Raw genomic sequence first — 27,431 nt, 5'->3', positions numbered from 1 at the left:
CAACAAACATGCGAAGCGAGACCGGGTATAAGCCGGGAGATGCAATGGAAGGCGGCGGAAGGAAAGAGAGCGTGGAGACGGCGGCGCCAGTATGCACGTCGGGTACCTGCTTCAAAATGACAGGTCACCCCGGAATGGTTAGGTGAGAGTCGACAAGGAAACTAATGGAGGCACAGAATGAGGTGATTGGGGAACATGAAAGTGAGGTCCTGGCCATGCATGTGGAGTCCTATAGCCATTGAGTGGTATGCGTCGGTCTACATACTCACAAGAAGAATGCGTCGCACTCAAGGGCTTGTCTTTTGAAGAGACACTGCGTACAGATCATTGGAATGGTACAAGTGGATGCTTGAACATCGGCAGGGCATGGAACGCGCTGCACTATTTGCATGTCAATGTAGTCCCGATGTACATTTGCTTTGAGGACCGCCTTACCCACCTAGTATCAAACACCTGCAGGCACCCCATCTTCGGCTTCGTTCTCTTCTTCCTCCCTCTGACTTTCACTCTTTACCGGCTCTTTCCAACCCGTACCGGCCTGTACCAATGCGACAATAACTGAAAGTCCTACGGCACAGAGGAACAACGCTTTGAGTGCTTCCGCATATGCCCCGACGGCAACGATTCTATCCTCACCTTCCAGTTTACCCACAAGCGCTGGACTTCCTAGCAGTCTTCTGATAAGCTCGCCGCGGCCTTTCAGCCCTGCTTTCGCAAAGCCCTCATTCAGAGACTTGTGCAGCACGCGGACGAAGTATCCACCACCAATCGCAGAGCCGAACGAGCCTGAGAACCCGCGGAAGGTAGCAAGGAGAGAGATGACAATCGGATGGACCTCTGGGAGCGTAAGGTGGAGGAGATGAACTAAGGCGTAGTTTGTTGCAGCACCAGTGACAAGGCCGTTGAGGAAGACCATGGCGACGTATAGAGCCCATGGACTCGTGGGCGTGGATATGTGAGCGATCACAGCCATCGTCAGTGGGAATAGTGCCATGGCAACGACCGTATGGAGGTAGAAGCTGCCTGTGCGTTTGATGTGAAAGACGCCAGCAAGAAGACCGCCAGTTGCAAAGCCGGCATTCGTGGGGATGAGAATCGAGCCAGCAACGGCGGGCGCCCAACCTCGAACCGCAAGCGCATATACGGGTGTGTAGAAAAGGATACTCCAACGAGCCATCATGAAACCAGTTGTGGCAAGGCAGGTCAACAGGGTACCGCGGGACCGCAGCACAGAAACTGGAATGACAGGGTCGCCAGCGACGTAGGCCTCGTTGAGAACGAAGACTGGCAGAGCGAGAGCCGATAGAATGATGGGTGTTAGGAAGACCTTTGGACCAGATAAGCCGAAGAGGAAGAGTACGATAGTGGTGGTTAATAGGAGTGCTCCGGAGTAATCGATGCGGGCGAGCTTTTCGCGGATCGACAGGCTTTCGTACTTGATGTTCTTCGATGTATGGCTAGCTGGGATAGAAAATAGCAGACCTAAGCCGGCCACGAAGCTTATCGGTGCTTGTATGCCAAAGAGTGGTTTCTGCAGGTGTCAATGGGGATTGATGATGACTTGTACTTGGAGTGACAGCTTACCCATCCAATTCTAGGTTCAAGGGCACCCGCTATCACCGCTCCCAGCGAGACACCGACTGTCATTGCAGTGTTGGCAAGACCCATGTATAGGCCTCTTTTCTTTGGACTAGTCATTTGAATTGCCATGATACTAGCAACGATGAAGATGCCACCACCACCAGCTCCAGTTACGACACGGCCAAGAACAAAGTGTTCAAAAGATACGGACGTGGACGTGATGACCGATCCGATGCAGATCAACATGGTAGAAGAGAACATGCATAGACGCGGGCTAAAGACCTGGCATAGTCGTCCCATCAAGGGAGCGAGAGAGGACATTGCAATGAGATACGACGAAGTAAACCAACTAGCGGATTCGAAGGCGTCTAAATCTGCAACGATGGAGGATTGGGTTGTGGTAAGGATGGAGATATTTGTGGCTATCATGGTAGTTAGAACGTCGCTTGGAAAAGCACTGCGAGATTATAAAGCTAAATGGCTTCTAGTAGTCTGCCGCGGTGTATAACCTCACACATCCAAGGATGGCGTAGTGTAAAGTCCAAAGTAGAAACAAAGAAAAAAGAAACCTGATGGTACTTTAGACACCGGAAGTACATACCTTGTAGAAAGATCAAAAGACCGACAGATCCGACTATAAGTGACCCTCTTAACGTCGAGATGGCTGCTTCACCATCTTTACCCTCTCTGTCCGACGAGGTTGGCGACGGCGAACGGCCAAGCAGAGGCGCATGCTCTGTTGACGCATTCGAAACCGCCATGATGTGAGTTCTTGAATGCGAATTTAGGGGACAAGAACAGTGCTATGGAGGAGTGATGGCGGGAAGAGGAACATCGCGTAGGAAAACGCGTAGGAATAAGACGGGAATCATGATGATGATACGTGCAGGGGTGTTAGTGCTTCCGTCGATTACAAATGCGGAAAGAGGTCGGTTGTCCTTGCCCGGGGGCTTTCGTCCGCGAAGGCAGTGTGATCGCGACGGAGACATGTTACGAGAGGACTGAAGCTCGACGGCAGGGAGCACGTTGGCCCTGTGAGAGTTCCATGAGTGAGAACATGAAAGGTGCACGGCAGTGTTGCGGCGCGCGAACGGGTACCAGGAGTGACGTCAACGCTCATTGGCTGCTGAAGCCACGCATCGGGGGCGCAATTGCCGCGATAGTGGAAAGCTGGCCTCTACAAACAACCGCACCACGACTGCGTACAAGTAGTCGCGCCTCTGCTTCCGGCCCCCGCGAAATGACGCCATGAGTTTCTTTCTTCACTTTACTTTGCGTTTCGACTTATACCCACAATGAGGCCGCGGCTACAGCGGCTAGTGCCGCTTCTTTTCGGTACGTACCTGTGCATGCGCCAGAAGTAGCTTCTGACTGACGGGTAGACTCGCAGTCTTCCTCTCGCTATTCTCATGTGTTTCTTCGAGGCAGAACCGAGAGACTTGGAAGTCGGGATGGGGGGACACAGGAGGCGACGTGAACCCAGACCAGGGCGTACTGGCCTTTAACGATGCCATGGCGCTTCTACACACGATCAAACCGGCGACGGCGCCCTGGTGGAACTTCGACAAAAAGTCTGGCATACTGGGCACCAGCGCATACTACGCAAAGGAAGTCTTCTTCCTGCTCTTCATGAACGGACCGCCGCAGCAGGAGCTGTTGACCACGAACCCGCAACCGAAGAAACTTGGGCAGTCCCTGTCACAGGCCGTCGACTTGTTGGAAGAGGCCGCATCCCAGAAGAACCCGGATGCAATCTTCACCCTCGCCGAGATGAACTTCTACGGCAACTATACGCACCCGCGCAACTACTCCGAAGCCTTTCGAAGATACCACGAGCTGGCGACTCTGAATGGAAATGCCTCGGCACAGCACATGGTTGGCTTCATGCACGCGACTGGCATCGGCGGGGCAGTCAAGCAGGACCAGTCCAAGGCCATGCTATACTACACACTGGGCGCTGAAGGTGGAGACGTACGGTCAGAAATGGCTGTTGCGTACAGACATTCGGCAGGCATATCCACCCCGCGTAACTGCGACGAAGCTGTACACTTCTACAAAGCGGCGGCTGAGAAGGCCATCGCCTATATGCGGTCTGGACCGCCAGGCGGACATTCCATGCCGCGAGAGTCATACAACATTGCCGACGATCAAGGTGGGGTATATGGCGAGGGTGCCAGTACGAGCAGTTCCGGAGCCAACGCCAAGGTTGCAAGCGCTCAATCTGATGCCTTCTCCTCCCTCGACGACGTATTCGAATACATGGATCTCCAGGCCCGGAAGGGTGATGCTAGGGCCACGTTCAACCTTGCTAAACTCAACTATGATGGCGCGCGAACCTTGAAGCGAGACCTTCCGGCGGCTAAGAAACGATTCCTGGAGCTTGCTCGCATGTATTGGACAAAGGACGGAAAGATCAACGCAAATGTATCGCCAACTACCGAAAAGTTGGCTGCGAAGGCCGCTGGCTACCTCGGCCGCATGTTCTTGCGTGGCGAGGGTATGCCACAGAGTTTCGACATCGCGAGAACCTGGTTTCGACGCGGCATGGAGCTGGGTGATGCATTGTCACAGTACTCGATGGGTATTATGTACCTGAAAGGCCTCGGCGTACCCCAGGACGCCGTAAAGGCTGCTGAACTGTTCGGCGCAGCAGCAGACCAGGATCTGGCAGTCGCACAAGTCCGGCTCGGTGTGCTCTTTCTGGATCAAGGCGATATCGCCATCGCCGCCAAATACTTTGAGCTTGCAGCTAGGCATGGGCACCTCGAGGCCTTCTACTACTTAGCTGAGATGACTAACAACGGCATCGCTCGCACCAAGTCTTGCCCATTAGCGGCCACTTATTACAAGATCGTCGCAGAGAAGGCCGAGCTTGTCTCTACATCTTTCCCAGAAGCTAATGAGGCTTACGCGAATGGCGACCTAGAGACTGCACTCGTCAGCTACATGATGGCAGCCGAACAAGGCTTCGAAGTTGCCCAGGCCAACGTCGCCTACCTTCTTGACCAAGTCAAGCCTCGCTTTACCTTGGATTCGCTTGTTCCCTTCATGAAGCAGAAGCCTTCGCTGGCTAGCGATGCATTCCTGGCGCTGGTATACTGGACGCGCTCTGCAGAACAGAAGAATGTCGACGCCATGGTCAAAATGGGAGATTACTATCTGATGGGTCTCGGAACACAGCCTGATTCGGAAAAGGCTGTGGCTTGTTACACCGCAGCAGCAGAGACGATGCGAAGTGCACAAGCCATGTGGAATCTGGGCTGGATGCATGAGAATGGCATCGGCATTGATCAAGATTTCCATCTTGCAAAAAGACATTATGATCTTGCCCTGGAGACGAATCCGCGTGAGGCTTACCTGCCCGTCATTCTAGCGTTGTACAAGCTCAGAATCCGGAGTTGGTGGAATACTTTCACAAATGGCAAGATCAAGTCTATCCAAGAGGAGCCGGGTAAGACGTTACCCCTGAGAACATTTTCAATCTGTTTGATGCTAATACAGCTGCAGTCGTCAAAAAACAGTGGACGCTTTCAGAGTGGCTCAACGCTTTCCTCGAAGCCGAACTCGCCGGCTGGGACGAATACGAGCCTGATGACTTTGACGACACCCATACGGCCGGCGACGACTATTACGGTGACGGCTATCACGGTGACGATATCGACTCAGATATTCTCGAGTCTCTCGTTATTCTGGCTCTGAGTGGCGCTTTGGCATTCTTACTATACTACAGGACACAGAGGCAGAGAAGACAAGAGGAAGAGAGAAGACGGCAACAGGAACAGCAGCAGCAGTTGAATCAAGGCGTGCCAGTACAGCAACAGCAGGCACAAGGACAGCCGCCGGCAGACAGAGGACTATTTCCAAATCCGAACGACCCTGATTTCATGAATTGGGTAGCAGGTGGCGTAGGACATTGAATCATTGTTATGAGGTGGCGTTTGGGAAGCCGACGGGCAACGATAGTTTCTGCACAAAGATTTTGGCGGTGGCTTGTCAATATGTATAGACCTGGGGTAGCGACATGAAAACCCATAGCAAAATCTTTGGTACATTTTCTGGGAGTTCCATGTTTTGGTTGGTATCCACTTTTGGAATGCAACCAAAGTTTGGCATCGCACATCCATGTATTGTGACGACGCTACCGGATTCTCTCCCTTCAAGCATATAAATCTGGCCCCCTTTCTCTTTACTTCTCTCTTCTTTATCACACACACTTTGGGGTTTCAAAAACCTCCTTCCGTGACTCATCTCTTCAAAATCAAAACTCCCATCCACGCCCACCATGGGTCTCCCGAAAGATATCCTCGACGGTTGGGTACTCAACAACATCAAGAAGTTTGATCACAAGCTTGTCGGAGATCCAGCAAATGGCACACGAAGAGTTTCCGGACAACTTCTCTCCCCTCCTGACACTGTCATGGCCTCAAGCACCACCTCCTCCTCTGGGACCGAACTACCATCTGTGCAGCCTGATCTGGAAGTTCCGCTAAACCTCTACTCCGTCCAGGCCTTTGAGTTCATAGGCTTTACAACAAAGAAATCGGAGCAGCTTCTGAAGATCTGGGCCTCTGCAGACGAGTTTAGCTTACAAGAAGTTCTCGCCGCGCACATCGACGAGTTCTGCTGTGGCCCCGTCAAAGACCCACGCACCACTATGCAAGAGTTGGGAATATCAGAGGCAAGACAGGAGAGGATCATGGATCCTCACTTCAACGATGTCAGAAATACTGCACCTATATACCACTGGATTATGGAGCTTGTCCTCGAGAACCTCTGGACACTGGAGAATTTGAGTGAGCGACTCAATCGCAATCTTCTCGTACTCCAGTCTGGTCAGAAGAGTTCCTCTTCGCTACGCGGCGGTGCCTCTGAATACAGGTCCAAGTATGATTTGATTCAAGCTGGTCACACCACCCTCTACCGCTCAACATCAGCAAGGAGACTTGAGAACGTTTTCGGGAAAACCTCTGTCCGTTTGGAGAAGATGTGCTGGATGCCGATGGCGCCAAACGACTTCTCTTTTGAAAAGGTTGCTTACTACTGGAGCAACGAACACTGGGTCTCTGAGCGATTCGCAGCATACACCTCCAACATTATTCAAGCACCAGGCAATGTGTACATTATCCGAGCACTAGTTCCTCAAGGTCTCTTGGAAGGTGAAGGTGTCTGGAAGCTGAACTTTGGCGATGACTGGAAGAAGTTGGTGTGGCATTCAAGAAACTCCGAACCGTACCCTCCGAACATCCAGGAGAAGCACGATCAATCCAAGATCATCATCGGCCCGGTATCCATCAACGAAACTTGGGCATTCAGAAAGATGAAGTCGTGGAAGGAGGTGACCGAGTCTAACACTTGGATTGTTCGTTCAGAGAGCCGCAACTACCATGCCATGCAGTACGTGTGGATTGGAATGAGAGCAATGGCTGCGATGAATGAGCCACTGAAGGACAAGTGGGACATCTTCAGGGGCAATTGGTTGCTTTGCAGGCAGAATGCGTGGGCCGACTGCAGGGCCAGACACATTCCCGAACCTGAGAAGTGGGTAAGTGACCACTTGGCTTAGGATTACCGTACGGCGGAGGGGGGGTTCTGCAACACATAGAAATCGCTGTATGGCACCTAGCGTAGTGTTGTGGTAGTGTTAACATAGTATCTATGTAGTGTTAAGAATACAACATAGTGTTAGTACGCTTTTTAATCTTAATATAGCGATTTCTCTGTGAGTAAAACCCCCCTCTGCGCGCTACGGTACCGCGGCACGCCGGACAAGGGAAAAGTCGAACACCCCACTAGGCGACTACAGGAAGAGCAGTTGATTTTTTTCATAAAGCAATACTCTACCTCGGCGACTACAGGGGTAGCGTTGGACTTTTCTCTTCCAAGGTTCATGGTATGGCGGTAGTTGTCTAGAGGAAGGGTCATAGGCAAATTGGTATTACATACCTATAGCTACTCTACCTTAGTTTAGTAATCAGAAGGAGTGCAAAGTTAAAGTTGGTATTGTGCACAGAATAAACCACGTTGTATAGACGAACAGTCTCCGGACAGCTTCTCCCCCCCTCCTGACAGTATCATCGTCTTGAGCAGTACCTAGGTAAGAAACCACTTCCAAGGCTGGATTAGGATTACCGCGGCACGCCATACAAGGGAACCTTAAGTCGAACACCCCATTAGGCGATTACAGGGAGAGCAGTCAATTTTCCTTGTACAGCGATACTCTACCTAGGCGACTACAAGAGCAGCGTTCGAGTTTTCCCTTCTTTAGCGTGGCGGCATTTATACACCTAGGTACAGGAAGGGTTATAGCAATTTTGTACTACATACCTACAACTACTCCAGGGCTCTACTTTAGTTTAGTAATCACAAGAAGTGCAGGACGCACGCTAGATACCAATGCGAAGGAATACAATGACCAGACCATACCACCGCAAAGACAATCCAACACTTGCCTTCTGCCACCGCATTACCGCAAACCATCATCTTGGCGGCATATATCAGTATGAAAGTGTTCATATCAGCAAAGGTTTGCACGATCGGGGTCTCTCTTAGAGCTCTAGCTCGTCTTAGGCGAACTTGCTTCTAGCTGAAACTAAGCCGCCGTAATCACTCCAAGAAAGACCGTTGTCTCCAATGGCTGCGTCGTACGCAAGTTGTCGGTTCGTCTTCCGTCGCCTCTTGCGGAAGCTGGGTGCTAGTGAATCAACCACGGAGGAAGAGTCGGAAGCCGAAGTCTTTTGTTCGGCCACCGACCAGAAGTAGATATCTCGATCTTCTGGACTTTGATTGGCCACTCTATGACGAAGAGTGTGCTCTAAAGGTGTTTCTTGTGTAGGGAGAATCTTCAAAACCTCAACGTCTCTCGATTTGTTTGGCCTAGCTGAAGCGAGGTCGTTCGAGGCGTGGACTGTAACATGTTGTCCATGAGTGTGCTTAGTTGCGATAGGATTCGTAGTTCCATCTTCAGTTATCTGTGTATCCGTTGGGGTTTCTCGTCGGCTTCGCTTTGTTCGGCCTCCGAAGGCCAGTCTGGCTTCAAAAGTCTCCATCATTACGGTGTCGTGGCGGAAAAGGGCACCTGAGCACAGATCACCAAACAGGTTGCCCATGCTGAGCTCGGGTGTCCAGTGAGCATCGTCAACGGTGCATGGAAATACATCCTTAGGGCTGAAAGCTCTAACAAGGCCACGAAGCTCGGAGTATGAAGAATGGCGACTATACGGAAATCGAATTGTCCTGTTGAACGACGGCTCAATCTTGGAGTCCTTTGAAACAAAAGATGACAGAATAGAGACGAGAGATTTTAGAGACACATCGCCTTTCGTGTCATGAACCTGCTTTTGTAGCTGCATATCCAGGTCGAGTTTGCCATCTCCGACAAGGGTCTGCTGTAGTAGGGCAAGTACTTTCGTCAGCAAATGTTCGTCATTGATGGATGCAGCACAGAGCTCCATCAACTTGTCGACGTCGCCCAATCCACTAGACTCTAGCTCTTCTTTCTGGTCGAGGTCACCCTTTCCACCTCCCGCGCCTATTTCGGCAATCTCTACTCCATCGGCGCGCGTGACTATTGGGATGATGTGTACGATTGCGGCGTTCATATCACCGTCCAGGACAGAACAACCCATGCCACGCTCACAACTGTGAATGCGAACATGCTCATGAGACGTCAGACAACCCGTTTGTATGTGATTGCCATTCTTGAATCCGCATAAAGCAGGAGCCTCACGAATCTCCAGTCCAGACTCTTGAAGCGGCTTGTTACTTGCTGGAACATCAAGGCCCGCCTCTCGCAATTGTCGCTTATCTAGCGTGGACAATGAACCGTATATACGCGCTCGATACTCGTCAAGGTGTATGCGTGAGTCCAAAAATGCAGACAGCGCTATCCATACGTTCTCATACCCGAACGTCCAAGAATGGAAGTAAAAAATCGTATCGTGTGCATACTCGGAGACCTTACCGAGCAGCTCTTGTATGCCTTGTGCTTTACTCGGGAATTGTCGATAGGGCTTCTTCTTCGTAGCGAAAGTCGTGTCCAAATACATGCAATCGAGCGTTCGGTTTCCAAGTGAATACGGTAATAGTACTGGGTTTTGTACGATCGAGTTTATCCACCATTCTTCCGCACGAACATCGCCGGTGTAGAGTATTGCCTTGCCATTGCCCTCGATTAGAAACATGACCGCACCGACGCAATGGTTCGCATCGATAAGAGTTACCCTAATACTGTTCCCTGGCGTTAATTCGATCAAGGTTGGTGTGTCGAGAGGGAGCGCCTTGGCCAGTTTGCGCATGCTTCGGTCGTATGTGACATTGCGACTCTCGAGGATACCTTTGGCAAAGTTGACGCGATAGTGGAACTTCTCTAGTCGCAGCAATATCTGCAAGACATGTCAGCTTCTCAACGAAGTTCATCAGAACCGAATGAGTTTAGTAATCACCTCCCTAGTCGCAGCTGAACAGTACACGAACGGAGCGCGCAACGACTCAAGGCCGACCAGATGATCAGAGTGTACATGACTCAAGAAGCATGCCAACGGCGCCTTGTGCTCCGGTTGTTGACGGAAATAATCTATCCTGATCTGGGGAAATTCTACACTGAGATGTTAGTCTGCACGTCGATTGAGAAGGACGGGCGGAACGATGTTCACCAGCTATAATGCCTTTGAAAGTGGACATATGCGCGAACTATATTGTAGGAAGTGCAACATGTCCAATGTCGCTAGAATGTCAAGGCGCTAGCTGATGGTACAAGCAAACAACATGTTGGTGGTGAAGGGCTGCTCACGACCACGATGGAGAATGAGAGACGCGTCGATCTTAGCGCGCTTCTGTGGGATTCGGGGCAGCTGCGGACGCCCCACCCAATGACGCTTACTTCGGCAGGCTCACTCACTACCAGCCACCACAATTCTTTATTGGGGTGCAGGGGTATGAAGTGCACACTCAGAAATTCGAGAGTCCATTGTCATACCACGGCCAACACGCCATACCTGTGTACCTCTATGGCATCTACTTACAAAACGAACACGTCGCTAACTTTCACAACCTGCCCCGTAGCCATTGACCTGTTGCCACAGATACCCGTAAGGATCGAGAGCGCTCCATCGATATGACTTGCAGCTCTCATATCCTGGTCGATCTCCGCACCTTGCTCACCGAACAAATCTGCAAGCAGCACCTCGTCGCCTCCGCCATGCGCTCCAACAGAATCAGGGATCTCAATGTCCTCAGGCTTCTCAAACAGTTTTCTTAGTGTGATGGATCGCTTTTCGAGCGATCCCTCAAGCGATTGGTCTCCCCCGCTATTCACGTAGCTGTTCTCGACGACTTCCATTTCCACGCGACCGCCGGTGCCGTTGAACGATACGCGGAAGCCTTCCCACGGTGCGTACGCAGTCAGGGAATAGGTGAGTACCGCACCGTTCTCATACTTTACTAGGAGATTCATGGTATCTTCTATGCTTATGCCGTCGCCGAAGACGCTTTGGTCGCGATAGTATGCGTCTTCATGTTCGGCATCAAGGTACATCTTCTTCAGCTTCTCATTCTGATCCATATGCAGTGCGAATGGATCTTTCTTCGCCACCTCACTGCCATGAGCTCTTGTGTAAAATTCTTGGACACCTCTCTTCTCGGCGTTCTCTCGCCCATAGAAGTTCAGGTTTCCCTGCGCATACACCGTTTCGGGGCACGAGGATAGCCAGAAATTGACGAGGTCGAAGTGATGGGTTGATTTGTGGACAAGTAGACCACCGCTGTTACGCTTATCCCGGTGCCAGCGGCGAAAGTAGTCTGCGCCGTGCGACGTGTTGAGCATCCATTCGAAGTGTATGCTTGTCACCCTTCCAATTGCGCCAGATCGAAGGAGTTCCCAGACCTTTGTGTTGTGCGGTGCGTAACGGTAGTTGAACGTAACGCGTACTTTCTTGCCTGTTCGCTCAACAGCGTCGAAAATCTCACGACACCGCGGTGCGTCAATAGTCATGGGCTTCTCCGTTACAACATTGCAACCTAGTTCCAGCGCGCGAACAATGTAGATGTTGTGTGTGCGATCGATGGTTGTTACGATGACTTCATCTGGTTTCGTGTCTCGGATCATTTGGTCGAAATCCGACGCTTTGAAAGTGGGAACCTTGGCATGACCTAGAGCCTCCAACTGTGAGTTCGCAAAGTTCAGTCGTGTCTGGTTGGTGTCGCATAGCGCTACAATAACAGAAGTCTCTTTGTAGGTCGTCGCAATTGCTGTGTAGAAGAAAGACGAACGACCGCCTGTGCCAATCAGGGCATATCTCTTTTGCTTGTTTCCCTCGGCCATATTTGCTAATGTAAGATGCGAGAATAAACGTTGAACCGAGCGTACGGTAGGTCAAGACTTTGTTCTGCAGCCACCTCTTAACCTCTTAACCTCTTAGGAAGCCTGCCACGATGACGCATCGGTGCATCGCTACCCCGGTCAGGCCCTCGAATTCGGCGTAGTCCGCCCCGAATGTTGCACCACGCGATATCGCGATGTCGATCCTGCTTTTTACCGCCACTATAGCCGGTTGGTGAACCAATGCACTGAATGTCTCGATCATGGGCCCCACAGGATCCGCCCCACGGGGAAAGCGAAGCAGGGACAACCTTAGCTTAGCATGATGTTTACCGCGTGAGCTCTGCGGGGAAGCTCACTCCTTGCCTAAAAGCTTCTCTTGATGTGCTACTTGTGCGGATGAATAACGGATGGAAAGACGTGATACGCGGATCAGCATAGCTTTGAGGGGCTTTCAACGCAAGCGGGAAGCTGGAGGTACGCATGGCCATGTGGGAGTTCCATACCCGACAGGAAGATGTGACCAAGAATCGTCGACCCAGCCAGTCGGGCCTCGTTCCCCGAACCAGAGCCTTTGACTGATAAGTATATGAGTCAACCACTTGTGAGATCATTGTGAAGAACACTTACCCATCCCGGAATCATCACTCCGCGGCATCATGGTGACAAGCCACACGGAAGCCCCCAAAGAGGACACCATCACCCATGTCGAGCACTCCACGCCTACAGCTACACAGGATATCGAAAAGGCCGACGCTGCAGCCAAGTTTCTAGCCAACACGCATGTCGACGATGTATCGTTCTCCTGCGAAGAAGAGCGCGCTCTTCTCAAGCGCGTGGACTACCGAGTCCTCCCTCTTCTGCTGTAAGTGTCTCCGTACGCACTACATGTGAGACATGTACTGACCTTGTACGTCTAAATATAGCGGAGCCTACTTCTTCCAGCAACTCGACAAGTCCTCGTTGTCCTACGTATCTATCTTCGGTCTGCAAAAAGACGCAGGACTAGTAGGACGCCAGTACTCATGGCTTGGTTCTATCCTCTATCTCGCCCAACTAGTCATGCAACCACTCGCTGCATTTATCCTTGTCAAATTACCCACTGGAAAGGTCATCGGAACGGCTATCTTCCTTTGGGGCAGCAGCCTGGCCATCATGTCTGCCTGTACTGATTTCAAAAGCCTTCTTGGTCTGCGATTCGTGTTGGGTTCCTTCGAGGCCATGATAGCTCCGGCCTGTGTCGCAACGACAACAATGTGGTGGCGCCGTTCCGAACAAACTCTTCGAACGGGTTATTGGAACGCTATGAACGGTGTCACATTCATCGTTGGGTCCCTTTTTACCTACGGTCTCGGACACATCAATAGCGACTCACTGTACAAGTACCAGGTTATCTTCATGTTCTGCGGCCTTTTGACTGTAGCGTATGCTTTCGTCGTCCTTGTCTTCATGCCGGATAGTCCGATGAAAGCCAAGTACTTGACCGAGCGAGAACGATTCATTGCGGTCGAGCGTCTACGAGCCAACCAAATGGGTATTCAGTCTGGAGAGTGGAAGTGGGATCAGGTCTGGGAGACATTCGTTGACTTTAAAACTTGGTGTTGGTTCATTGCCATCATTGCTATTTCGTAAGTAATTGGTCTCCATGCATCCCAAATCTGGTACTAACGTATTCCTTACAGAATAGCGAGCGGCGGCATATCCACCTTTGGGAATCTCATCATCCGCGATTTTGGCTACACGAATTTCCAATCCATTCTTTTCAATATTCCCTTCGGTGTCATTCAGATCGTCTGTATCCTGGGATCTTCCTGGGGAGCAGCACGTTGGAGTCGCAAAGGTCTCGCCATTGCCCTCGTAGCGATCCTCCCCATCATCGGCACGATCATGATGTTAACCGTGCCCCGTCAGCACAAAGGCGCATTGCTCTTTGGATACTATCTCGTATCATGTCTCGCCGCCATTACACCTTTGATATACACATGGCATGTGCAGAACACCGCTGGTGACACGAAGAAGAAGTGCACGTCGGCTGTGGTGTTCATCGGCATGTGTACAGGCAACGTCATAGGTCCGCTCTTGTACTCTGTTGACGACGCGCCTCTATATCGGCCCGGCCTTATTTCCAACCTGGTAATGTTCGCGCTGGTCGCTATCATTGCACTCCTCATTCCCATATACCTGGCACTGTTGAACAAGAGGCACGCGAAGCGGAGAGAGGAGTTAGGCAAGAGCGCAGTAAGAATCGATGAAAGCATGTTGAAGAAAAAGGAAATGACACGAAAGGGAGTGGAAATAGAGGCGCAAGACCAGAGACAGGAACAGGACAACGGTTTCTCTGATTTGACAGACATGAAGAACGAAGACTTCATCTACGTATACTAGAGATTGGAGATTGGAGAAGAGGGCGGGCAATGCATCGGTGCCACTTGCAATTGAGGAAACCCAGCTAGGAACATGAAATCTTCACGAAAATAATACGTGCGGCTGCTCGCGTAAAGAGAGGTGCAAGGATGAAGTGCAGAAACATATGAGAAGACAGTACCTACCGTTCCTAGACAAACTATGTGGTGTGTCGCGGTAATTCCCGGCATAGAGTGCATTACCTAAGCGTGAAAGATTGGAATCCGCCCTGCCCCGTGCGCAACGCCGCGCATCTGGCCGAGGTTGCATCTACTCCGGTCCAGGTAGTCTGTTACCTGCTACCCCGGTCGAACCAGCTTATGTACACGACCCATTTTCGATACTGTAAGAGGCGCAGCTTTACGGAGAAGGATGTGCAGCATTATCTTCGTGGGTTGACAGCGAGAATAGACCACCGAGCAATGTGGAAACTTTCCAAGGTTGGATCGTACAACGTAGAAACGAAGAACCCCTGATGTACAACGAGCTGACGTCAAAAGGTAGTTGTTCCCACACACATCAAAGAGCCCAGTTGACACTACTTTTTATGGGCTACAGAGTCCTTCGAAGTACCCACGAACACACTCATCTGGCGAATACGGCGGCCGCGTCAAAACTCGCCGGTTGACCATTCCCCTTTCAACGCGACTCCACGCGTCGCGTGTTGATTGCAGAGAATAACTCCATGTCCGTAGGACGCAGAACTCGACTGAATCGAATTGCTGAAGGCGAGCTACCTGTGATAATTTGGTCGTTGAAGCTGAGTGGTGTTGATCTCACTAAGAAAATACGCTGGCGCCACCTTGATCAGGAACAAGCGAAGATATCGGGGATTCCGCTCGTGGATCGATAACACGCCAACGAGCGAGACTAGTAGCGCCAGCCCTACGTAGCCATTTTCTCCTTTCGGCTCGATTCTCCGCAACTGACTAAATCTCACATATTCTGATTGTGAAACATCTGTGGCGCAGTCAAACCGTTTCCGTTGACCTAAAAAATTCTTTCGTACAGCGCCTATCCCGACATGTAGTAAGGCATTCCTCTGTCCAATAAAACCGACATCCTTGCTACACCAAAGGGCCGCCTTCAGCAACGCAAGCTGACTCTATCCCTGAAAACAAGCGTTCGCCAAATCATGCGAAGCCGGGTCAAGGAACAAGACAAGCACTACTTTATTAATAGTCACGATACCCCAGATTAGTCCAGTATAGTGTAATTTCTGCGTCCAGAAGCCATGCCTCGCTTCGCTGCTAGCTGCAGCAAAGCCGTTGGCCTCGACACAGGAGCCCCTAAAGGATCATGTACACTGTCGTCTGTCACCAATTCGCCGCAAAACAAGCGGTAAGAGAAGAGATGAAAGGTATTTCTAAGATACGCGCGTTGTTGCCGCCTAACAGTAGATAGAATATCACACCTATGGAAAGAAACGCGAGATGCATCTGGGACATCACTAAATACGGACCGAACCCTATCTGACGGACCTCGGCACAGAACATCTATCCGTGCCGTTACTACAGTAGAAATCTACCCGCTTGAGAGACGCTAATCCAGTACCTGCATTCGTAGTCGGCTTATGCTACCGCAAGAAGTTAGGTAGCATAGCCTCAGTGTTCGAGCGCCTGTCCACGTTTCACAACATCACTTTCCGTGGCCAACGTGCTCGAAGTCGACGATGGAACCATACTCGGAGCTTCAATAAGCTTGACCACGCTGGTCTTTCGGTCCGAAGCTGGTAAGTACCGTCAGCTTGCTCATGCCTACTCCTTCTAACAAGTATCGAAGCAAGGCAACGCCTCAAGTCTTGCGGCGCGTGGGTACGAGGTGATGATTGTCGATTCCTTTATTATATTTAAACTGGGACCTACTTGAGAAGCTTTCAATCATAGTGACTCCACGGTGGCCTGTCGCTTCTCTTTCTGTTTAAGCACGGCGACAGTTTGGGCACTAGCATCAACTGTATGCGAGCCTCGGGGGCGATCACTACACCGCCATGTGGGTGCAGGATGTGCGCCGTTTGACATGCTACCCACGGTTCTCCTTCTGAAACTCGTATCCCTAGGATGACCACAACAGCTGACGAGTGCTTTGTCAATCATAGGGCGGAAGTGCCAAGATGTATCAATGTCAAGGTATGTACGGGGCTAGTGTTAGTGGTGATGCAACCGAGACGACTGTGTGAATGGGAGAAAGGGGCATACAGTTGATGAGTTGCATGAAAAGTCTCCCCACTTCCTCATGTCAGAACAGTGTGTCCCACTCCTTACTCACCAAAGCTAGCATCTACACAGCAGTAGGAAGATGTTTGTTCGCCAACTTCTCGTTCGAATTGTTGCAGCCGCAGTGTTGCTCAAGTCGTTAAGTGCCATCTGGCACCAGCATGTTTTTCAGTCTTTCCTCGTCAAACAGCAAATCACATTCGACGATTTCCCCACCGACTACGCGAAGAAGCTGAACGAATCGCGAATAAACAACCAGCAGCCTCAGGAGTCCGACTACTCTTCCACATACAACGGTACCAAGATCCCGCGAACGATACACTACATCTGGTTCGAAAGAATCTACCCAGGCCATGAAGGCCCGTCTGGAGGCCCGTCGATTGGGTTTGGATCACCGGAACTATGTCGCGAGCATAACCCGAGCTACGAGATCCGCATGTGGAACGCAACGAGCGCTCGCGAGTTTCTATCCAACGAATACTCCTGGTTTCTACCAACATATGACAACTACAAGTACCCTATCCAGAAGGTTGACGCCTTGAAGTACTTTGCACTATATCATTTCGGCGGCGTATACATGGACCTAGATGTCGCGTGTCGACGCTCATTGGATCCTTTGCTGGACTTTCCGGCCTGGTTCCCGGAAGCATCGCCTTTGGGTGTCAACAACGACCTGATGGCATCGGCAGCGAAGCACCCGATTTTGAAGAAGATGACGGAGGGTCTGGTGACACACAACTGGAACCTGCTCTTCCCATACCTTACCATCTTCTGGACGACCGGACCGCAGTTCACGAGTACGATATTGCAAGAATGGTTCGAAGAATGTCATGATGGGAGGTGCATGCAGCGCGGGGCCAGGAATGACCTTGGTAAGTCAGCAACTTGTCTTCAACGACCAACAACGAACTTGATAGCTGACTTGTTCCGCCTAGACCCCAACTCCTTCGTCGTTCTACCTCGAATCTTTTACTCGGAAGAATACACCTTCTTCGGTCACAAGCCTGGAGGATCATGGCATGGCGGAGATGTCGCTGTGGTATTGTGGTTCGTAGAGCGGCCATGGGCGATTGCAAGTGTTGCTACGGCCTTTGTTGGAACAGTTTTTAGTATCGCTCGGTTGAGGAGTAGGCGGGCCCGACAGAGAGGGAAGGCATATAGTCCATTGGTTTAGAGCAAACATGTTTCCATAAACACTACCTGTGGCAGTCTTATTGCACCTTTGAATGTACACGTGAACAGCCCGTCTATCAGGTGCGGTTCGACCTGTAAGGATTCGTCCCAGACATGAGCAGCCTTGTCAGACTCCTCTCGAAGATCTTTCTGTCGGTTGAAACTCACGAGGCGAAATGTCTGCGCTTTATACCCATGGATTCTGTGCCAATAAGTCTACGACAAAGCGGGCGTCTTGTCTTGAATAGAACTTACCCTTGTGATCGTATCCCAAGTACGCAAGATACGACAACGTATACGCAGATCAGATCGTCCCGAAACCCCGCCCACGCTATCGGTCGAATCGGATTGCACCGGCTTGGTGTCGTTGTGAATCCCATCACTTTGGTGGCAAGCTCAGGGGGTTGGACTGGGATGTTACTATCCCGCTTTACAAATGAATTGTGTCAGCACAGAATGAGTGAAGACGCTCTGAGATCGAAGTTGAGTTGCCGGTATGCTGCTATCTACAGTTCTTGTTAGCACTTTATGGTAGCGTTTCGTGCAGGCTATAAGGAGGTTTGACACGTGATAACCTCAAGTCTAAATCATCCCAAGGCCATTTTATCATAACAAGAACGACCCCGTTTGACCGATTTCAACCATCAGAGAAGTGGGACAGAGAACCAAAGGCTGCCATGCCATACTAACAATCATATTATTTCATGAGATTGATTGATGTCCTTGCCTTTCTAGGCATCTAACTATGCAGGCTTCACTGCTGGCCTCTTCTCCAGTTCATCCTTGCAATAGATCCCACCAAATATAAAACAGCATGTTTATATCGCCCATGTACCATCCACCCAGTATGCCTTGACTGCTAAGAATGACAATTTTCGCTCGATCTTGGAGCCCCAACACCGAGACGATGCTATTACAAAGAGAATATGCACAAAGATAGAATGGAGATAGTAGTACATGAACTGCAAACGCCCGCTAACTCAAACAGAATGATGATGACAGAGAAAGGAGATGATGCTGTTGTGATGCATAAACAATGTTATGCGGATGCTCCCCTGACAGAGACAGGCTTACTGTGAAAGTCTGTTGCCGATCAGTGTGCCGAAGCTGTCGCCTGCGGGTCGTGGCTCCTTGCCAGCTCCGACGTAGAATTCGCAGCGGAACTTCAGGCACTCAATTCCGCGGGCGTCGTGGTATACTTGCACAATATCACCAGTATGCAGATGTCCAAAGAGAGCACGACCCTTGTCGTCTTTCTGCTTCAAGTGCTTGCCGTTGATTGAGATACCGTGTGTTGCGCAGGTCCAAATTCCGATATTCAGGTTCTCTAGGGTGGTCCAATCTTTGCCTTGTTGCGACAACTCCTCTACAGTCTCTGGAGTCTGGCCGCCGGGCGAGTAGAAGAACACGATGAAAGCTGTTTTGGGGATGCGCGTATCACCTCTGTGCTCGTACACAATTGTGTTGTTGCCCAAACGACCCCAGGAAGTTTTGCTCTGATCGATGTTGAGAACAAGGTTGGGCGCAAAGGAATCGGGAGTTGCGATGAGTTTACCCAGTCGCCGTGGTGGCGGACGAATGTCGACCTCCACTGGAACTGAAGGAATTGCTACCGCTGTAGATGGTGCTGCAGTAATGCTCGATGTTGTTGACAGCGCACTTGCTTCCGATGCTGCTGTCGTGTCCGCATATGCGGATGCTTCACTTGTAGCGTCACGGCTGTTCGACAGGAAATCGAACCCGCTTACTCTAGAAGCATACTCCAGATTGTGAGTAGTTGGATCTTTCGGATCGTAGTAGTAGGAAGCAGTCAAAGGAAGGTTAATCTGCCGGTTCATTCCAGAAGGTCGCGCTCTCGGAGTTGGCTCGCTATCTTGGCTAAAGTCCTTGGAGGACTGATCCAAAGAGCTATGCTGAACTACTTCCGGAGTCTTGGGAGTCGCTGGCATCACTGGACTTTGCGTTCTAGATACTGGTGAATGCGGCGAGGTCATGTTGAGATCTCGTACCAACGATTCCGCACCAAGGAGGCTAGGCGAAGAGAAGCCGCGTTCGAGCTGCGCAGGCGCAGTAAAAGGACCCTGAAACTCTGCCTCACCAGTAGTGTAACTAGTGTCGTCTGCTCCATCGTTCTGAACCAGGCGAACCGATTCATCCTGCGAAAGCGCATCGTTGGCACGCGCACTCAAGACTCCAGAGCTGTGCAAAGCAGACTGTCCAATTTCACCAAACAACCGAGGCTGCCTAGTTGTTGGAATAAGTTGAAAGCTCTCGTCGTTCACAAGATGTGAAGAAGTAAACGATGGCTCGACGCTGGAGTCCTCATGATCCCGTACCTGATCTCGGGGGTACAAAGGATCAGCGCGAACTCGCTTTGGCTGGCGCTCTGTGACAAAGGCCATGAGCTCATCATCAGATAGAATGTCGTCCTCTTCGTCCGACTCTGGGATCTCCTCCTCCTGGAGACTAAGCTGCGATAGCTGCTGCTCAGCTTCCTCGGGCTCCTCTTCTTCCGCGATGGACTGGAGGGTCGGGTCGGCGAGAATCTGTGCACCGTCTTTGAGCCAAGGGTGATTAAGACAGTCACGATCCGTTGGACGAGTTGCAGGGTCGGTCCGTAGCATGCGCGTCAGAAGATCGATGCAAGCGGCGGATACACCTGCCTTCTGTAGCGGTGTCGGATCAAGGGGAGTGTGCATGATATTGTTGAACATGGCTTCGCCGGTGGCATCTGAGATGCCCTTGAACGGAGGCTCGCCACATAGAGCATACCAGAGGACGCCACCAAAGGACCAGATATCCACGGAAGAGCTATACGAGTGGTATGTCTTGGCACCACGCCGGCGCTTGGTACCTTTTGACTGGCCGCTAAAGTCAGGAAACACTTCTGGAGCGCAGTAGAGTAGAGTTCCGCAGAAAGTTTTGAGGAAGGTTTCTTCGTGTTTGACGACTTTAGAGAGTCCGAAATCCGATAGCTTGACGGTAAAAGGTTCTAGGTCGGAGATGAGGATGTTGTCAGGTTTGATGTCGCGATGGGTGATCTTCGCACGGTGAAGATAACTGAGTGCGCTCAAGATTTGCTGCGCCATCAACCTCGCAATGTGTTCCTTCATGGATCCATGTTGGTTGAGGTAGCCCTGCAGATCGCCTTGCCGAACAAACTCCATAATAATATAAAGATAATCACCCTGGTCATGGTACTCAACGAACTCGACAATGTTCGGGTGTCGTAGATCTTGCATGATCTTCATCTCATTGTCGATCTTCTTGTCTAGCATACCGTTCTTCATGAATCGGCGCTTCTCCAGCTCTTTGGCGGCGAGGAGCTTTCCCGTCATCTTCTCAGCAAGTTGGTAAACGGTCGCAAAGGCGCCTTTACCAATCTGACCTAAGAAAGGGTTAGCAGGTATTAACCATGCCACGGAGGCAATACATACCGACAATGTTATAGGTCTCACCACCGTCCCACTTCATGGAGGGCCCGCCATACTGCTTGGTGATTCGCTGAACAGCCTTGCCTTGAGCGTCCCCAAAGTCTGGTTGGCACTCGGTAATGAAGTTGCGCAGATTGTCGCGGAAGCGTTCTAGATGGTTGACTCGAGAAGGTATGCGCACGATGAACTTGATCATCTCTGCATCATTGGAGTTTTGGATGCAGATGATTGAACCCGAGCTGAGCATCCGCATCCTGCTGAAGCGTTTGTCCTTGCACTTGAGCAGCGAATCGTCGACTATGGTGCCGTTGGTCGACATATCGTCCAGCATGAGAAGACCATCCGCGTTAAGGTATATGCGGAAGTGTTGGTTGCTTATCCTCTTGCCGGAGTCCTGTCCGAAGATGACATCGGCGCTCTGATGATTGCGCCCGAAGATGAATCCGAGTGGCTTGAACTTTAGCCTCTTTGCAGAAGACATGCGCAGGGCCAAATCTGCACCGGCGCGCGAACTGCTAGCCTGTCGTCCTTCAGGGGCGTTGATGATGAATGTCTCCTGCTCCTCGACATCGGAAATGGAACTACTCATGGAGTCAAGGGAGCCGCGAAAGAGGACATGTTCGGGTCGGTTCAGCGCTGTCTGTTCGACAATCCGAATGGCCGTGGGAGTGGCTGGGTGCAGGATGACCAGAACGTCGGCAATATCGCCGTCGTTGAGACCAGAGTTGTTTCTGCCCAGTCGCCGTGGATCCAAGACCTGTTGGGTCGCAGGCTGAGTCTGCTGAGACGGTTCGGCGTCCATGGTGATTGTTCAGGCGAATCTTCGGAGGAGTAGAGTGTGAAGCCTTGGCGAGGGTCGTCTGGGACCGGGCGCGAGGTACGGCCGTGGAAGATCAGGAGGCGACAGGCGTTGTCGAGCGGATGGTTGAAGGGCAGGGTCTAGGTTTTTATACACGATATGCAGCGGATTGCGGGGATGATTCGAGACAGGCCTAGCGCGAGCTAGTGGTAGTTGCGCTGCTAGTAGAGTGAATGGGTGATGACTTGGACAACGTAGGCACGTTGTTGGACCGTGCGCTCAGTGAATAGGTTGCGCAGGCAGTCGTGTGTAGAGAGTTCGGACGAAGACGCAAGCGGAAGCAACGCCAGAGCTCTGCTACGTGCTCCAAGTCAATGGGACGTTTCAATTTCTTATACACCACAGGCAGCCGAGGTCGAAAATGAAGGTGTTTTTTAGAATGCGAGTGTTCGCCACCAAGTCTCCATTCACCAGTCTGAACAGAGGTGCTCTTCTGCCAGGCGTAGTCGTGAAGCCTAGTCTGCGTATACAGCCCCTTGACTTTGTTTTTCCGGGCTTCCGTCTCAGATGCAGATCAACTTTTGTAGGATGGAGTAAGGCAAACACGGCTCTGACCGAATGGCAACGCGATGTTTATTACAGCGACGCAGTCGCAGTCGCAGTCGCAGAAGATGTGAGATGTATATGTGGGTAGAGCGCGGCAGACGTGTGGGTTGATGGCGTGCGCGTGCAGGTGTGGAGGAAGACGATGCGAAGGGTTGCCCTAGGAACAGGCTCTGGGGGGCAACATGTCAGCGCGAACACGTCGGCACTCATGTGGGCTTTGCGATTGCAATTGGAACCAAGAGACACACCTTGCTAGCAGAACCATACAGACACTTCAGACGAACGTCGGAAGTGAATGGTCGCAGACTCGAGGGCGTCGCGCGTTACAAGACTTTGGGGCGGCCCGCGCGCACCCCGCTATTGGCTGGGCACCTCCTGCTTCAAGCATGCCAGGCAGCAACATGTCTAGCGCCAAAACAAATGTTAGACAGACGCTGATAGACAGAGTTGTGTAGTCTATTGTTGCTTTTGCAGACCTTGGTTACAATTCTAGGTTACCAGAAATGGAGAAACAGGCTTCTAGTTGTGCTCCTACTCTGAAAAGGAATACAGAAAAGTTGTTGTGGAAGTACCGTAGCGTCCTCGCAAATTGCCAGGACAGCGTGTCACGTTTTTTCGCGTTTTCGCGTCGCTAGCAACGTCATCCCTGGAGCTAGCCCTCACCAAATGGACCCACCATCTGACTGGGCATAGTGGCTGTCTCTCTTCTTCGCAACAGGATCACCGAGTACCTTTCCCACTGTCGCTCATGGTTGCATCGTCAGGCCTTCCGACACCCAACTGCAATACACAAACTTTCACGATCTGGCCCCAGGTGTGTAGACCTTGTACACACGTGCTCTGTTTCTGAAATTGTGTCCGGTCGGGTCGTGACATCTCGGAAGGGCGATCAGGCGGAGTGCCTTGCCTATGTTCGGAAATCGGTTGTGTCCTCAGCGTAGATTTTCTTGTTGGCACCTGCTGGTTTGTCTCTTCACTGTCACTGGCTGATGCACGTGCATTTACAGATCAGATAAAGTAATGCAGTTTCCGTATTCATGTCTGTATTGCACACAGTGCTCAGTGTTTTCAATGTCTAGTCACTTGTTTGCGTTGCAGAGAGTCGCTGACTGACATACACCGATAAGACAGACCTATATGCTCATCAACAAACTTGACACAGACCTAGGTACCAAACGCTGTAAGAAACATATCGATACAAGTGCCCCTTGCAAAACGAAGATGCGAATACAATGCAAAGAACAAGGAAAATTTATAGATGGCAATAGAGCCGTGTAAGCAATGGTCCAGTTCTGGTTTGATCAGTTTCCCCAGTCTGGAAGAAAACATGCAATACCAACTCGTTGACTGTGTGCCACGCAGTAATTCTGCCGTCTCAGCGAAAGTACATGATCACGTATAGTGCATGTTGTTTCGTATTGTGAGAGCGCGGGTCCCGCATGAATCATGCCAAATATGGTTTAGCTCCGCGGAAGTGACATCTGGCTCCAACCAGGATTACATTAACTCCGCAATCCGCTCTACGTCGCATGCCTCCAAATCGCTGCACAAACCGTAGCGCATCTTGTCAAAGATGAGGGGAATATGGGCACTCCCGGCGGTGCTGCGCATAGCACTGGCACACCAGCACACATTCAGTGTCTTCGACGACTTGCTCGCGTTCCCACAGGTACGATGGACTGCGCTCACCCGTTACTAGGTAGCGTCATCACTCGCTGATAGAAGACGCAGTATGAGGTTCTATGGCCGGACACTTTTGTCACCGAGAACGATGCGGCATTGCTCCTCTCACACGCATCACCCAGCTCGAGCTCTGCAACGCCGGGTTCGCAAGAGACGCAGGAACTATCCAAGCGCGATAAGCCAGCTGCGAACATAGCACATGACGACGAACCGCTCGAGCAAACATATGAAGCAGTAGTACTGCACGGACAGCGCTACCTCTGCAGCATACCGGTGATACCCGAAGACATACCTCAGAATGACACTACGTCGGCCGAGGAAGCAAAAGCCGAGGAGGAGAAGGAGCTCCTACGCGCAGCAGACCGTGGATGGGAGCTGCTCGAAGGCATGAAGGGCAACTGCATCTACTATGTCAGCGGCTGGTGGAGTTATAGCTTCTGCTACAAGGACGAGGTCAAGCAGTTCCACCAGCTGCCGCAGAGCCGAGGGGTCCCCCACTACCCGCCTGTCGAGGATACGAGCGTACACAGCTTTGTACTGGGCAAATACCCAAAAGACGACAAGGGCAAGAAAGGCGACGCTCAGAAAACGCTTGGAAGTGAACACGGCAGCAAGGAGGCCTTCGACGACGAGGGTGACGCGGGTGACGAGGCGGAAAAGGGCCTAGAGATATCGAGACTGGAGACCAAGGGGTCGAGCAGGTACATGGTGCAGCGGCTGTCCGACGGTACCGAATGCGACTTGACGGGCAAGCCGCGCAAGATTGACGTACAGGTATGTACTTGCACGCTTGTTGTCCTTCGTCGGGCGATACTAACGTGCTCTTCAGTTCCATTGCAATCCGCAGTCGGCCGACAGAATCGCCATGATCAAGGAAACAAGCACCTGCTCCTACCTCATGATTGTCGATACGCCCCGCCTTTGCCACGATGTTGCCTTCATCCCACCACAAGAGAACCTCGCGCACCCCATAACTTGTGAGCCTGTCATACCAGAGTCGGAAGTAGACGCATGGACAGAAGCACAAGTCTCTGCTAAGATGGCCGCCGCCGAGCGTCTCATCGCTGCTCACAACACAGCCGACGACGCGAATATCAACCCACTTCGCGAGCTCGCCGACGGCCTCGAGGGTTCTTCCAAGCGCATCATCATCGGTGGCATCGAAGTCGGTGCGAAGCGGTTTGTTGGTAGCGAAGGCAAGGTGATTGAGAAGTCGGTCGTTGTCGGAGGAGGCAAGGAAACATTCGTCGGTACTGTAGCGAGTAGCGATGGGAAGCAAATGTCCAAGGAAGAGATGAAGAAGCTCAATATTGCCAACCCCAAGGATGTTGAGACCTTGAAAGGAAACCTAAAGAAGCTGGCAGGCAAGAAAGGGTGGAAATTGGACCTCGTAGATACACCTAGGGGCAGAGAGTTTAGAGGTATCATCGACACTGAAGATCAGGATACTGAGAAGACGAAGAAAAAGACGACCAAGAACAAGGACAAAGATGGTGCGGGCATGGCCAAGGAAAAGGAGCGTGAGTCTGAGCAGGCTGACGAGGATGAGATGCAGGAGGGAAGTGAAGAGGTGTACAAGGATGAGCTTTGAGTTCTTCTTAGACAATAATGGATCCACGTTTCCATGCTCATATTTACGGCCTATAGAAACAACGACCATGAGAGTTGATGTAACTCATCGTGCAGCCTGTTTTGTCGACAAGTTGTGCTCAGGGATGAATGTAATTATCCTTATTTTTCGGGCAACCCCAACCGCGTTCTTCTATATCACCCACACAAGCTGTAGTGACGTAGTTGGCTGTGATCATACCTTGTTCAAGATCTGCGCCTTTGTGAATAGGAACACTTCCGCATCCTAAGAATCATTAGCCTCAGGTCACCAACACTGAGAAAATGAGTCCGTCTTACGTCCACACGAATGGTCCCTCAGCCTCTGTACAATCTGCCGGGCATCCTTGGCATTGATTTCCATATGGAGGTTTCGGGCGAAAACGCAAATGCCTTGAATGTGCTCAGGATCGCATGTTTGACACGCAATCTTCTCGCCATTCATGAATGTGACATTATCGGCTATGAAATATGGCTTTAGTAACGGCACCCATGGTCAGAGTATGAACAGACGAGTGCGAGGTATACGTACGGATCTTGCGGAGAGTTGCGAGGATTTGGTCAAGGCTTGCTTTACAATATTTGCACTGCGAGCTACCCTTGCAGTTGATGCCGTGTCCGAGGGTATGAACATCGGTCGAGTTTCCGGAAGCTGGAAAGGTTTCGTAGGGAATGTCCGCGTGGGTAGTCTGGTCGGGCGAGACTTGCGGAACGGCCTCGTCGAGGTTGATGCCAGGAGCTGCATCGAGATCTGGACAGTGTCAGCTTTATGTATTTGCACGCGCTGTAATTGAGATTTTACCGCGAGCTACCGGTGGCTGCAGGCCATTGTCAATGGCGGCCAGAGCAAAGACTGCCGTCGCCCAAAAAATGACGGTGGCAACAATGTTGAGAATAGTAGCTTTCATGTTGACCGCTGCTGGAGATTGACTGGACCTTGTCTAGTTCGCCAGTTGTATCAATTGAGCGCGGAAGAGGAAGTGAGCGGTAATTAGGTAGAGTGGGAAATGGAAAGAAATGTAACACTCTGTAGGCGAGCGTGGTCCAAGTGAATGAAAAGGCACACGTACGCATTATCCAATCAACGCTGGTGAGAAAGCTCCAACAGAATAGCGGTGGAGTATCGGGTCATAATTCCTGTGTAGCATCAACGTTCACTATCTAAGCTGCCATTCTGAGCATGAAAGTCAGTGCCTCGAAATCTCTTATAACAAATGCAAAATCATACGTGCGTTTCGATAGCGGTTGGCGATATCTCCAAAAACTCCAAACGGAGTGTCACACAGAGGAGAAGCTCACTCAACTCGAGAACCATCGCAAATGCTTATCGAAACTCACACATTGCGAGAATTAGAGACTCGTTTCTTCCTTCTGTGGCTAAATCGAATCTCAGTCTTGTGTGTAGAAGACTTTACAAAGTCACTCGCTATCAGCCAGTCACGCCACAAAAAGCCCATGGCGAATTGTTTCTGAGAGGAAAGACTTTGAGAGAGAATGAGGCGGATATGATAGAACAAAGAACAATGCAGTCCGATCCTTGAAATCGGGGTTGAACAGGTTCGTGTAAGGAAAGCAGAGTGATGTATATCATTCGGCCTTGTAGACTTTGATCA

The 27,431-nt window shown here is 51.1% G+C and overlaps 9 protein-coding genes across 9 annotated transcripts; 5 read left to right on the top strand and 4 right to left on the bottom strand.

The window, feature by feature from the left end:
- The first annotated feature begins 2,836 nt into the window (after positions 1-2,836).
- On the top strand, positions 2,837-5,641 carry ACET3X_006817 (uncharacterized protein). The gene is made up of 3 exons (XM_069452988.1): positions 2,837-2,916; positions 2,972-5,032; positions 5,089-5,641. Exons 1-3 carry the CDS (start codon positions 2,877-2,879, stop codon positions 5,496-5,498), a joined length of 2,511 nt encoding a protein of 836 aa, XP_069305585.1. The 5' UTR covers positions 2,837-2,876; the 3' UTR covers positions 5,499-5,641.
- Positions 5,642-5,863: 222 nt separating this feature from the next.
- ACET3X_006816 (uncharacterized protein) lies at positions 5,864-7,144 on the top strand (the record flags this gene model as incomplete). Its single annotated transcript, XM_069452987.1, has 1 exon — positions 5,864-7,144. The coding sequence occupies one exon, from the start codon at positions 5,864-5,866 to the stop codon at positions 7,142-7,144; it is 1,281 nt and encodes a 426-aa protein (XP_069305584.1).
- A 760-nt stretch (positions 7,145-7,904) lies between these two features.
- Positions 7,905-10,343, bottom strand: ACET3X_006815 (uncharacterized protein). The gene is made up of 3 exons (XM_069452986.1): positions 10,233-10,343; positions 10,023-10,174; positions 7,905-9,962 (listed from the first exon to the last, which is right to left on the bottom strand). The coding sequence occupies exons 1-3, from the start codon at positions 10,258-10,260 to the stop codon at positions 8,145-8,147; spliced, it is 1,998 nt and encodes a 665-aa protein (XP_069305583.1). The 5' UTR covers positions 10,261-10,343; the 3' UTR covers positions 7,905-8,144.
- Positions 10,344-10,597: 254 nt separating this feature from the next.
- On the bottom strand, positions 10,598-11,899 carry ACET3X_006814 (uncharacterized protein; the record flags this gene model as incomplete). Its single annotated transcript, XM_069452985.1, has 1 exon — positions 10,598-11,899. One exon carries the CDS (start codon positions 11,897-11,899, stop codon positions 10,598-10,600), a length of 1,302 nt encoding a protein of 433 aa, XP_069305582.1.
- Positions 11,900-12,555: 656 nt separating this feature from the next.
- Positions 12,556-14,281, top strand: ACET3X_006813 (uncharacterized protein; the record flags this gene model as incomplete). The annotated part of the gene is made up of 4 exons (XM_069452984.1): positions 12,556-12,761; positions 12,823-13,085; positions 13,125-13,524; positions 13,579-14,281. The coding sequence occupies 4 exons, from the start codon at positions 12,556-12,558 to the stop codon at positions 14,279-14,281; spliced, it is 1,572 nt and encodes a 523-aa protein (XP_069305581.1).
- Positions 14,282-16,597: 2,316 nt separating this feature from the next.
- On the top strand, positions 16,598-17,625 carry ACET3X_006812 (uncharacterized protein; the record flags this gene model as incomplete). Its single annotated transcript, XM_069452983.1, has 3 exons — positions 16,598-17,387; positions 17,433-17,562; positions 17,619-17,625. 3 exons carry the CDS (start codon positions 16,598-16,600, stop codon positions 17,623-17,625), a joined length of 927 nt encoding a protein of 308 aa, XP_069305580.1.
- A 794-nt stretch (positions 17,626-18,419) lies between these two features.
- ACET3X_006811 (uncharacterized protein) lies at positions 18,420-22,815 on the bottom strand. Its single transcript, XM_069452982.1, has 3 exons — positions 22,776-22,815; positions 21,126-22,697; positions 18,420-21,076 (listed from the first exon to the last, which is right to left on the bottom strand). Exons 2-3 carry the CDS (start codon positions 21,922-21,924, stop codon positions 18,759-18,761), a joined length of 3,117 nt encoding a protein of 1,038 aa, XP_069305579.1. The 5' UTR covers positions 21,925-22,697; positions 22,776-22,815; the 3' UTR covers positions 18,420-18,758.
- A 1,285-nt stretch (positions 22,816-24,100) lies between these two features.
- ACET3X_006810 (uncharacterized protein) lies at positions 24,101-25,801 on the top strand (the record flags this gene model as incomplete). Its single annotated transcript, XM_069452981.1, has 3 exons — positions 24,101-24,196; positions 24,259-24,984; positions 25,040-25,801. 3 exons carry the CDS (start codon positions 24,101-24,103, stop codon positions 25,799-25,801), a joined length of 1,584 nt encoding a protein of 527 aa, XP_069305578.1.
- Positions 25,802-25,919: 118 nt separating this feature from the next.
- ACET3X_006809 (uncharacterized protein) lies at positions 25,920-26,726 on the bottom strand (the record flags this gene model as incomplete). Its single annotated transcript, XM_069452980.1, has 4 exons — positions 25,920-26,065; positions 26,119-26,280; positions 26,351-26,569; positions 26,621-26,726. The coding sequence occupies 4 exons, from the start codon at positions 26,724-26,726 to the stop codon at positions 25,920-25,922; spliced, it is 633 nt and encodes a 210-aa protein (XP_069305577.1).
- Between the last annotated feature and the right edge of the window lie 705 nt (positions 26,727-27,431).

Source organism: Alternaria dauci, chromosome 6 (assembly GCF_042100115.1).
Source record: "Alternaria dauci strain A2016 chromosome 6, whole genome shotgun sequence".
In the NCBI taxonomy this organism is placed as follows: domain Eukaryota; kingdom Fungi; phylum Ascomycota; class Dothideomycetes; order Pleosporales; family Pleosporaceae; genus Alternaria; species Alternaria dauci.
Note: the sequence above shows the minus strand (reverse complement) of the source record. Positions and strands in the feature narration are given on the sequence as shown.

Bases quoted from the DNA above. Each gene is read 5' to 3' on its own strand.
- ACET3X_006817 (XM_069452988.1), top strand. From the start codon at position 2,877: ATGAGGCCGCGGCTACAGCGGCTAGTGCCGCTTCTTTTCG. The intron at 2,917-2,971 runs GTACGTACCTGT...GTAGACTCGCAG, and splicing joins GCTAGTGCCGCTTCTTTTCG to TCTTCCTCTCGCTATTCTCA. The intron at 5,033-5,088 runs GTAAGACGTTAC...ATACAGCTGCAG, and splicing joins GTCTATCCAAGAGGAGCCGG to TCGTCAAAAAACAGTGGACG.
- ACET3X_006815 (XM_069452986.1), bottom strand. From the start codon at position 10,260: ATGTCCACTTTCAAAGGCATTATAGCTG. The intron at 10,175-10,232 runs GTGAACATCGTT...ATCTCAGTGTAG, and splicing joins TTTCAAAGGCATTATAGCTG to AATTTCCCCAGATCAGGATA. The intron at 9,963-10,022 runs GTGATTACTAAA...CATGTCTTGCAG, and splicing joins GTTCAGCTGCGACTAGGGAG to ATATTGCTGCGACTAGAGAA.
- ACET3X_006811 (XM_069452982.1), bottom strand. From the start codon at position 21,924: ATGGACGCCGAACCGTCTCAGCAGACTCAGCCTGCGACCCAACAGGTC. The intron at 21,077-21,125 runs GTATGTATTGCC...ACCCTTTCTTAG, and splicing joins TGAGACCTATAACATTGTCG to GTCAGATTGGTAAAGGCGCC.